This window comes from Bison bison, unplaced genomic scaffold (assembly GCF_000754665.1).
Source record: "Bison bison bison isolate TAMUID 2011002044 unplaced genomic scaffold, Bison_UMD1.0 scf7180017859304, whole genome shotgun sequence".
Taxonomy (NCBI): Eukaryota; Metazoa; Chordata; class Mammalia; order Artiodactyla; family Bovidae; genus Bison; species Bison bison.
Genome location: NW_011489876.1, coordinates 1,205,863 through 1,218,057, shown reverse-complemented (window position 1 = coordinate 1,218,057; position 12,195 = coordinate 1,205,863). Strand labels below are relative to the sequence as shown.

Genomic DNA, 12,195 nt, shown 5'->3' with positions numbered 1-12,195 from the left:
CTATAGCCATGAAATTAAAAGACGCTTACTCCTTGGAAGGAAAGCTATGACCAACTTAGCATATTAAAAAGCAGAGATATTACTTTGCCAACAAAGGTCTGTCTAGTCAAGGCTATGGTTTTTCCAGTGGTCATGTATGGATGTGAGAGTTGGACTATAAAGAAAGCTGAGCACCAAAGAATTGATGCTTTTGAACTGTGGTATTGGAGAAGACTCTTGAGAGTCCCTTGGACTGCAAGGAGATCCAACCAGTCCATCCTAAAGGAGTTCAGTCCTGGGTGTTCACTGGAAGGACTGATGTTAAAGCTGAGACTCCAATACTTTGGCCACCTGATGCGAAGAGCTGACTCATTGGAAAAGACCCTGATGCTGGGAAAGATTGAGGGCAGGAGGAGAAGGGGACGACAGAGGAGGAGATAGTTGGATGGCATCACCGACTCAATGGACATGAGTTTGGGTAAACTCCAGGAGTTGGTGATGGACAGGGAGGCCAGGTGTGCTGCGGTCCATGGGGTCACAAAGAGTTGGACACGACTCAGCGACTGAACTGAACTGATGGAGACAGAAAAAAGACCAGTCGTTGCCAGGGGCTTGACAGGGGTTGGGGAATGAATAGGTAAAACACAAAAGGGCATTGAAAATGCTTTGTACAATGATATAACGATAGATATACAATGTTGTACGTGTTTTTCAAACCCGCAGGATGTACAACAACAAGCGAGAACTCTGAGGTTAAACCATGGATTTTGGGTGATTATGATGTGTCAATGCTGGTTCATCAATTGTTATCAACCAATGAGGGATGCTGAAAATAGGGCAGGCTATGTTTATGTGGATGTAGGGGTTATATGGGAAATCTTTGTATTGCGTTGGCCAAAAAATTTGTTTCCATTTTTTGGTAAGAAGTTACCAAAAAACACAAAGTTTTTGGACAGTGCAACACTCTCATTTCAAATCTTCTGTGAATCTAAAAGTGTACTAAAAAAAAAATTAGTCTTTTTTAAAAAAATCAGTGACCTTACTTAAATACAGGTTAAAATTGGCATGATTTGACTGTTATCTATAGTTTCTTTTGGATTACAATGGGCCTGAACAGAAGAACTAGACAGAGATTTTCAGGTGAAGGAATAAGGCTGCTGATAACTGAGGTGTGCAGCAGGTAGCAACAGTGTTACCTAGTCCCTTTAAGAGGCTATGAGAAAACAGGAAATCTAGGGGAAAAGGGCTTCGCTCTGTACTAAGTCATAGACTGTAACACAAAGAACTCCAGATGATCAGAACAGCCTCTCACTCTAATCATGCATACATTCTCATCTGGGGTACACCATCCCCAAAAGGTGAGAACTGGTCTATTCTTTTTATGTATAAAGCACACATACACATACATAAACAGATATACAGTAGATGGTGTGACACTAAAATTTTGTTGGTGAGGCACAGTTAGGAAAAACATTTCCAAAGTCTCCTTAGACGTGTGTGGGGATGAATAATGAAAAAGATTGAGAAATATTGCTCTAATGAAAGACATTATATTACTTTTTCATTATAGAGTTTCTACTTGTATATATATATTGGAGAAGGAAATGGCACCCCACTCCAGTACTCTTGCCTGGAAAATCCCATAGACTGAGAAGCCTGGTAGGCTACCGTCCATGGGGTCGCAAAAGAGTCGGACACGACTGAGTGACTTCACTTCACTTGTATATATACATAGACAAATGTATTACATACATAAACACACACATCTAGACTCATATACACATAATTATATAGTTATCTTGGCTGGAAGTTAAAGGATAAAGATGAGTGATGGTTTAATTTCTATTACACACTGTCAAAATTTAGAAGAGCATCATTAGGTTAGTTTGCGGCATTCCTATGTCGTCCAGCTTCTAAACTTCTGCAACTCTCTGAACATCAGCTCACAGGTGAACCAATCATCTATATTCTTTTTTTTCACAGATCTCAATAGCTACCAGCACACTAAGCACTACACTTCTGAAATATTTCACCACCTACATTCTACAAATATGACTGTCTTCAAGGAAATTTTTAAAAGAAGAAAAGTTCTTATTTTGGATAATGTCCCTCAAGATGCATTCACTTTTTAAAAACAAGGTATTTGAACTATACAAAGTGAATTCACATTTCAAAAAACAGGACCTATCTGAATCAGAGAAAGATGTCCTTGAGCACACACCTCCTCTACTCACTAAAAAGTGCTTGAAAGGCTCACTACTTCGGACCCAGGACAGCAAAACTATAGAAGGAACAATTCCAAACCCATTTCATAGCCTAAGGTTGAAAGTAATTTTTTCTGCATCTCCTGACACCTAACTCTGTGATGCTGATTTCGCCAGCATCACAGACATTCTGAGCTGGGTAATTCTCTGTGATGGGGGCTGTCCTGTGCATTGTAGGATACAGAGAAGCACCCATGGTGTCTATCCACAGTAACACCTCCCCTCTTCCCCAGTTGTGAAAACCAAAAAGTCTCCAGACATTGCCAAATGCCCCCAGCTGAGACTCCGTGATCTAACCTGACTATTCAGATACAGAAGCTTCTAGTTTGGGGCCTGAATTTTAAGCAGCTTTATCTATAATTCCAGTGTATGAATGCTGCTTTATAAAAAAAAAATCATGTAGTTCTATATGAACTTATTTGAATAAGGCTTAATACAGCTCATTAAACATCTATGGAAATACATCTCAGAGGAATTATTTATGAACTAAAAAAAGCTGATTACAGAGTCTAAGAAAACTTCCAATATTAAAGTCCTTGGGTTTTTCCACCCATCTCAGAATTCCACGATGTAGTAAAATTATAGCACCATTATCTAAAGACAAATTAAAACTCCTAGAGTGAAATCAAACCAAAAATTCTAATTACAGGACGAAAAGTACTCATGTAAATCAAAATGGAAAACTCTTTAAAACTTACATCCTTTCTTTTAGAATTCTGATACTCGTTCCATTCTTCAGAAACATAAAGCAGATGTTTACCACATTCTGAATTCATCAAGGCATGATTATGCTTTTTACGCACTCATTTTAATCAGACTATTTCTGAATTGTTATTAGTCACTTTGATGCTCTACAAATCAACATTCAGAATTCTGGCTTGCTTTTTTGTCACTGTCATTTGCTCATTCATCCACCCAGAAATTACTGACACACCTAGCAAGGGATGGATGCTTTAGTTATTTGCAGTCTTGGGCTGCAAAGTCTGGAAAGTTATGACCTAGATATTAGGTAGATTTGAGGGCCCTACTTCCTTCCTCTCCTGGATACCTGTCATCTACCTTGAGCATGGCTAGATGCTGCCATGGGCCTCCTGTCAGAAAGGCTGACTGCAGTTCCTAGCAGCAGCCGGAATGGGCACATGGTGGGGAGCATGCACAGACATCCACTGCTGGACAGTGTGGGCCTTTGATGGGATTTGAATTATTGAGCTTGAGAATAGAAACTACCCACTTCAAAGCTATTTTCATCTCTAGTACATGCAAACATTTTCATATCACTGAAGATAAATTCAGGGGGATACTCTTGGGGAACCAGATGGAATGCGGCAGGGGGAAAATCACAGGACTTTTGGGGTTTCCAGACTCATGATACTGACCATCTGAGGAGAGCCATTTGTAATCTGGCTCAGGAACAGAACTGAATTGCATACCAGCCAGACAGCTTTGTAGCATCAAGTTAATCTGCCTTAATAGTAGCCACTAGCCACATGTGGCTATTTAAAATTAATTAAAATAAAAATTCAGTTTTTTAGTCACTGTAGTCACATTTCAAGTGTTCAGGAGCCACAGGTGGCCAGTGGCTACTACACAGGACAGCAGAGACAAGAACATTTCCATCATCACACAAAATCCTACTGGACAGTTCTGAGTCCAATGGTGAGAAGAGCTACTCTTCCAGCATCTGTCTGTCCACACGGCGGCATTAGTATGGAATAGGTGATCTCAGTCAACACTGCCTCACTGTGGGGCAGGAATTATTCTCAGGAAACTTAAATTTACAGAAGATCTGTAATTTTCACAAGGTCACATAGTTTGTGATGGTGATTATTTATCATGTGTGAGGGACTGCAGTAAGCAGTACCAATGAGCTATTTCATTTCTTACTACCATCCCATTTTATAGATGAGGAAACTGAAGAACTTATGGGCTACTTGAAAGTGGTCTCAAATTTGGATATTGAGGGCAGGTTATATCTTGGAATACCAATATTTGGTACTAACTGCATCTGTATTTATGGTTTCATTTAATCTCAATGGCAACTATAAGAACATTAAAGTTTCACATGGTAAAGAAACCCCATTCATTGAATAAATATTTATTGTTTATGAGCCAGGCTTTCTAAACTCTGGAGGCTAAAGTGTTGAATGAGAATGGTAAGTCCTTGCCCTTGAGGAGGAGGGAGACAGAATAAACAAGTAAACAGACAATACCTTTTCAGAATAAGGCAGGTGCTATTAAAGAAACATGCAGAAAACTTTGCTAGCAATTTTCCTGGGTGGCATGGGGAGGTGGGGTAGTGCCTTTCAAACAGGGTCATCATTAAAGGCTTTTGAAGAGAAGACACCTGAACTGAGTTCCAAGGGATGGCAAGGGGCCAGTGAAGAACTGGAGACCGAAGGCAGAGGGCAGAGCAAGTGCAAAGGCTCTGGGGCATGAAAAGAGGCTGGAGGTGTTCAGGGAACAAAAAGGGGCAAGGGCAGCTGGAGCGCAGTTATAAGTTCCATGGTAGAAAATGACGGTCAGAAAGGTGACAGAACCACTCTGCACAGGATCTCATGGGGAAGGCCAAGGAGTATGGATTTTGTCCTGAGTCTAACAGTGAGTCATTGAAAAAAGTATGAAACTATTAATATGATTTGCCTGCTAAAGTAACACCTCTGGATGCATAGCTGGGGAAACTGAACTCCTTCCTAAACTCCTTCTCATCATACTGAGCATCTTTCTCTGAGAGACACTGCAATTAATGAGGCACATTAATGAGGATATACAGATAGAGAGTGGAAAAGACCAAAGAGAACAGCAAAACTGCCGTTGCTACCAGGCCTATGACAGATCTTAGGTCCTCTGGGCTCTGGTGATCTGACTCTGCACAGACAGAGCTACCAAAAATACCTATGATAAAAACCTCCCCAAACGTTGTTCCATAATGAATCGTCCCTGAAAGGGGCAACAAGACAAGTGAAACTCCAAACCTTGTGGCTAGCATTGGGTCTGCTATTCCGTAAGCTTTCCAACTGGTATTAAGAGAATAAGGAATGAACCAATGAGAGAGCCGCACCATGCTTATTAATTACAGACACACATCCAATATCCTTTGCCTGATCGGCCTTGGTAAAGAATCTGCCTGTAATGCATGAGACCCAGGTTTGATCCCTGGATGGGGAAGACCCCTGGAGAAGGTAATGGCAACCCACTCCAGTATTCTTGCCTGGACAGAGGACCTGGCAGGCTACAGTCCATGGGGTTGCAAAGTCCAGTTAGTTGCTCATGAACGAGCAACTAATAATTTTGGTGGCCAGATCACTAAGGACTGATGTGTGTAAGTATAAGTTGTTGCGTAGAGGTTTACAGAAAGCTCTTTACAAATGGGAGCTGACTCAGCTGGAGGACTTTTTTTTTGCCATTCTTCCTTCTTCCCTCTTGGAACAAGAGCATGATGCCTGGACCTCATAGGTGCACATGAGCCCAACCTTGAAATCAGGCCCTAAGGATGGCTGAGCAGAAAAGATGGCAACTATTATTTAGGAGCTTTTTCACTAAGCAGCAGCCAAGTGCCATTCCTAATTTACACACTGATCTTCCTATTGACTGTTAAGAGTCCCTTGGACAGCAAGGAGATCAAACTAGTCAATCCTAAAGTCGCTGGAAGGACTGATGCTGAAGCTGCAGATCCAATACTTTGGCCATTTGATGCGAAGAGCTGACTCACTAGAAAAGACTCTGATGGGAAACACTGAGATGGTTGGATGGCATCACCAATTCACATGAACTTGGTCGAACTCCTGGAGATGGTGAGGGACATGGAGGCCTGGCATGCTGCAGTCCATGGGGTCACAAAGAATTGGACATGACTTGGTGACTGAACAACAACTTCCTATTGACTGCGGAGAAGCAGCATAAAAATTATGCAAAAAAACTACTATTAATAGTAGAGATCACCAAGGCCAAGTTTAGAGTTTATGGTCCTCTCTTTGAGTGTGAGATTCTAAGGTTGGGCCAGATTCTCAGTTCTAAGAATCATAATTTCCCAACTTGAAATCAAAGGATCTGGTCTGCTAAATCACAAATCACTTTTTAAAAGTCACCAAGCTTTGGAGGAAAAGTGATTCAGGTTGTTCCAAACTGTATTTTTAAATGTTGAATATAGACAATTGCTTTTCATATGTTTGAGTCCTGGAAATCTACACTGCATATCAAAAACTGCCAATCTATAATACAAAACATCTTCTAAAGTGGCTGGACCACCCTTACTTTTGGGGAGAGGACTTCTTTCTTTTCATTTACAGTGACAATGTATTTCCATTCTCTCCTGGCTGCAGATCTAGCCTTCCTCGTTTGGAAAAATGCTTGATTCAAGGGTGGGAGATCTCTACCCCATTGCTCTTTGCCTCTTACACACATTTTGTACTTCTAACTTCTCTTACTAGAATTGGCTTTGTTGTTGTTGCTGTTGTTCCCTACTTTCCCTCCTGCCATTTTTCTCTAACTTCTTCCACTTCCCATTAAGTTTTTCTAACATATGCAAACCCAAAGAGTTACAACTAGGATTCTAAAAGTAGTATCATTGTTTGCCAGGTGTCCCAGGACAACTCGGTGAAGGGAGAAGAAAATCCATGTGGTCCTTTTGTGTGAGGCAGTTTATCCGCTGCTGGCAGCACCATACTGAGGTCCACCTGGAGAACTCTACATGGACCAGAAGTGTATCGTGCCATCGTCTTCCACAGTAGTTTGACAAAATGAAACCAAAATCTTAACGAATTGTTTTTTTGTTGTTGTTGGGGGGGGGTGTCATCATTTGTTTTTAACACATCTACCATGTACAGGTAATAATTAACAGTGGGGAGCCTCGGGGAGACAGGAGGAGGAACTCCTGGTGTCTGCTCTAGGGGAGCAAGCACATGGCTTCACTGGGAAAGGAAAACCATGCATCCTGGTTGACCAAGAATTGCTGAACAGAGAATACGATTTGCTAAAAATTAGTGTGAGCCATTCAGTATTACTAGAACCTAGTAAATTCAAAAGATAGTAAAAACAAATGTAAAACTCACTGGCCACCTTTCGAGGATGCTATGGAACCAAAAAAATGGTTAAAAAAAAATAAAGAATCAAGCACGCATCCTTTTTTATACAAAATGTACTGCAAGGCAAGCAAATGGTTGATGAGGCAAGGACTCTCTTTAGAGTATTCCAGTGAATAAATAAATGAAGAATTAGAATACTAGCATTCTGCAACTCTTAACGAAAAGACAACAACCAGGTCGCTTGCCTCAGCATTGGAGGATACATACTATTACATATGGGTGTTCTCGCCCCAGAAGTTCGAATCTGAATTAGATCAAGCCTTTTGGTATAGGGGATGGAGGAATGCTTAAACTTTCCTCACAAAGATATCACAAGGATTGTATGACATCCTTGTGTGACATCACAAGAAAACAAAACCCCAAATCAGGCCGGGGAGTACTCCATAAGACAAATGACCCAGTTTTTTCAATAGGTAAATTGCAAGGAAAAAAGTAAAACATAAATTTGTAGATTAACAGACACAATTTATGGACCTTATTTGAATCCTGATTTGAACAAATCAATGATAATATAAACTTCAAGAGACAATTGAAGGAATCTGAACACTTAGAAATTTAACGACATTCCAAAGTTATTGTTAATTTTTAGGTGCTAAATGGTCAGAATACTACATTTCTTTAAAAAGAGCTTTTTATTTTAGAGCTACATATTAAAATACTTATGAATGAAAAGTTTGAATGTTCAGGATTTGCTTCAAAGGAATTCAGTGTTGATGATGATGAGGGAAATGGGTAGAAGAAACAGACGAAATCGGATTGGCTCAAAGTTGATCACTGTGGAATCCCCAAGCACGTATCACCAAGCATTCTTAAACTAATCTAATTTTGCTTAAAATTTTGAACAACAAAAAGTGAAAAAAAAAAGATAAATCAAGACTCCACCTCTCCCCGCAATTTTAGTTTTGAGTAAGACGGTGTAGAGGGAGAGAGCAATGTTACGTAGAGGCCAGAGGAGTCTTCATGCTCTCAACAGTGCACACAAGAAACACCACACTCTGTGTGTCAGGCCCAGGAGGCTGATTTCTGTCATGGGCAATGAGAGCTGACTCAGAAAGGCAAAACAGGGTTGGGGTGGGGGTGGGCTGTCCAGATGGGCAGCCACGAGTCTCTCTCTTAGGTTCATGGAATCATTAGGTTCTTAACAATGGGAAGACAAGCGTTTACTGTGAGCCTGGTTGAAAGAGGGATGTGAGAAGCCTCAGAAACCGGGAAGGTGGCATCTGCAATATAAAAATGACACTGAAGGAAAACTGACAGAATCTGGTTTCTTACTGCAAGGATGGGGATGAAAAGAGAGGCTGGTCAAAGAAGACTGAGAGGGTGGAGAGGGGTCTGGCAGAGAAAAGGGCAGGTGGGAGGTAGAACTCAGGGAACAGATGTTGGGCCAGGTCTACCTGTGAGTAGAAAGCATGCGTGACACACGTGGAGTGTTCTCTTGCTGCTCAGTTCAAAGAGGGAGATGGGGAAAATACTTGTTCTTTTGATCTCTATAAATCAAAGTATAAACTCTGTGCCAAACTAATTTAACAGCTGTGCCTTTTTTTCTTAAAATTATTAGTTCTAAAAACAGAAAATATAAAAAGCAGAAAAATATGCAAATAAGACCATAGAAGCCAAACCAAATATTTCTTCTTTAAAAAGCTACAACAACAGCAACAAAAATCTATAGTTATATAAATGATACAGATACATTTTTTTTCTCCTTTATGTGTGAGAGACCTCAGTTGTGATTTTCAGAAACCTTTGATAACAAAAAAATGGAAAAATGTTATTCATGTAGGGAACTTCTGGACACAACTGTCAACCTAGGGAAAAAGAAATAAAAACCAAAACAAAAAAACCCCCAACACATTTACACTTCAGGATAATTCTAACCACACAAACAATGCTAGTTCACCCTTTCTGCTGTTGCAAAATAGTGATGAAATTATGAACATTGCTAAGTAAAATTCTGCAAACCTTTCAGGGACTTAGTGAGAACTAGATTTTAAAGACTAAATATACTAAAAAAAATCCTGAGATTTCCCAAACGAAGTTTTTAAAAAGAAAAGATCAGATTTGCGTATGCCATCCTGATCACAGTCTTAACATTCAGCATGGTGTTATTGTGAAACAGGGTTGTCTGTATAAAAATTTTATCCTCATAAGGAATAATGAAAGAAATAATCAGAGGGCTACAGAAGGAGAACAATGCTTCTGGAAGCTGATGCAGAATTGAAAACAACTTTGATGTTCGCTAGCACCTACTGAAGGATCACACAAAGAATCTGTAAGAGTAGACAAAGTAATATAACTCTGTGAAGAAAGTTAGCAGCCTGGATTAAGTTTACTTGAGACAACCATTTCCTTCCACGTAGGCTGTTTGGACCTGGCCTTCACAACATTTTATTTGTCTGTCTCTCTATTCTCTCACATTAGCTAACTGAAATTATCAGCCCCCACCGGCTAGGCAGAATCCTCCTGTGGTATGTTAGGCTGGTTTATAATCATGAGTCCATGCGTGGACTGGAATAGCGACAGCTGGTTTGCTTATTTATGCAAAGTTTGAGGAGACCCCAAGTTGGACCCTGGCGAACCAGGTCTGCTCTGTTTAGACCCACTCTTTCTGGATAAAATAGGCATGTGTCTGAGTAGAGAAATGGGGCTGCACCGTAATCTTGGAATTTCCAGAATTAGGAAAAAGGGCTTCAAAGAATGACAAGAGCAAATAAGGTTTTTTAGGTGGAAACCAATGTAAAAAAAAAAAAAACAAAACCCTTTCCAGATGCCTCTTCTGTGCAGATCCAGTTATCTTTAACATCTCTCAGAAAAGTCATCAAAAATAAAATATCTAAATAAATAAAATTTCAAAATCTATAGACTGCTCAGAATAGTAATTTCGAAAATCTATTGACTCTCTAAATCTCGATCTCAGATTATCAAAAAGATGTGCTGCTCAGCACTGAGATTTCACCTTAGCTGTGATATTTCTCCTTCTTTTAAAACAGGACTGTTTCTGACAAAAGTAACTCATTCTAAATGACATCTGTAGAGGTGAAAATTCACCCTGGGGTAAAGCACTTGCTCCTCCTGCAAGTAATTTACCTCGTGGAACCTTCAGGGCAACTCTTTAATGGCCACTGTCAAAATAACTTCTAAAGCCATACACAAAAGCTAAAAGACACTTATACCCCTCACCCTGTTCACTGTGGTTTAACTGTACTGGCAAACTGAACTTTTCAAATGTCTTCCCATTTATATTTATCCCTAGGCGTTCATAAATTCTAAGTGTATGCTTAAACGACAGTTATGATTTGTTCCACAGGGAAACCAATATGGCTCTTCTCACCCAATAGGTTGGTTCATCCTTCTTCCCAAGCTGAGGTACAGAATGCCAGCATGGGCTCGGGACGCAGGCCTAACTGCTGCATGGGAGAGGTGTGAAAAATTAAAATAATATAAAGGTAACTCTCTGTGCAAACTTTATGCTTCTACTGCAATAACTCCATTTGGGTTAATATGTCTAGTGTGAATTATAACCAAAACAAACAGATCATCATTCCACATTCCTGTAGATATCAACAGCCAAATCACTACTTCAAACTCACTACACTCTCTGATTGAAAAAGAAGCATCCTTACTATTCTGAAGGGAATACAACAATGGACATAGATGATATTCCAAATTAAATTATGCAGATGTCTGAACATGAGTTCCCAAAATATGAGTAGTACTTCTGCTAAGTGAAGATTCCACCACTTCTCAGCATTTAGCTACAACAGAACATGTTCAACCAACTTCCTTGGTGAAATTAAAGTCAGCAAACTTATAAGGTGAGAAATCAAATAATGACACATCTTATTCTTTTAGGTATGCCACAAAGGATAAAGCTATTTATCAAAATTTATTTTAGCAAAAGCGGTGGCTATCTTTCCACACCTATATAAAGCAAAAATCAAATCTTGGACAATCTATAACATTTGAAGTAATGTTCTTTTACGTGATGCACAAAAGTTTTATTTTGACATATTCAATTTAAATGAAATATTGATAAATCAAGAGATTTGGGGACAAAGGAAAAGCCATATTTATCACTGAACAAAACTGTTAACATATAAGCACATACTCGCAACCAAGAGTCTAAGAAATCTTATGAAAAGATGCCATGAAATCCAACAGCAAATTAAAATAATAAGGAACAGGACACCAGAAAAAGAAATGACCTGCTAAATGCTGTTTTTCAATTCACTTACTGTCAAGCCAAAATCTTTGTTGCTTTGATAAGAATATGCTTTTTAAAAAATGGTTGCTAAATCTGCTCTATGAATCCCAAGCTGTAGGAATACATATTTCCCCCTACACACACACACACACACACACACACACACACACGCATACACACCCCGACAGGGATTCCCAGGACACCAGCGGGGCCTCTTTTAGGCCCCTTAAGTGTTAACAGCAGAGGCCTGGCTGCGACCAGGCGTCTGGCCCCATTTAAACGCCCTGTCTTCAGAGGGCTGCGGTGAGCACAGCCATAAAACGAGGGGACATTACTGAACCTTAGCGTGTCTGATCCTCCCCCCAACAACACACAACTTTACTCATACAATTAAGGCTGCTAGTTGGCATTCCATTTAACTGTCAAAGTCAGGCCGGTGGCAGCCCCGCCGCCACAAAGAGATGCCTTAAATGAGAAGAACATGTTTCTACACCGCATTTGAGAAAGTTTGGCTCCGAGCTATGCGCTGATTAATATCAGATCTCCTCCTTCACTCGCCGCTCTCGACAATCTTGTCACATCTGGCTGACAAATCCTTAGGAGCTTATGCAAAGCCGGGCGGCCGCTAGGGCTTGGGGTCTGGCCGGAGGAGCAGCGGGGACCACGCAGT

At 40.2% G+C, this 12,195-nt stretch overlaps 1 protein-coding gene across 1 annotated transcript in view; it reads right to left on the bottom strand.

Moving 5' to 3' along the window:
• BNC1 (basonuclin 1) overlaps positions 1-12,023 on the bottom strand; it is a 26,041-nt gene extending 14,018 nt beyond the window's left edge. The window contains exon 1 of the mRNA XM_010830936.1: positions 11,946-12,023. Within this exon, the coding sequence (XP_010829238.1) occupies positions 11,946-12,023 (78 nt within the window). The remainder of the gene's footprint in view (positions 1-11,945) is intronic.
• Positions 12,024-12,195: the final 172 nt, after the last annotated feature.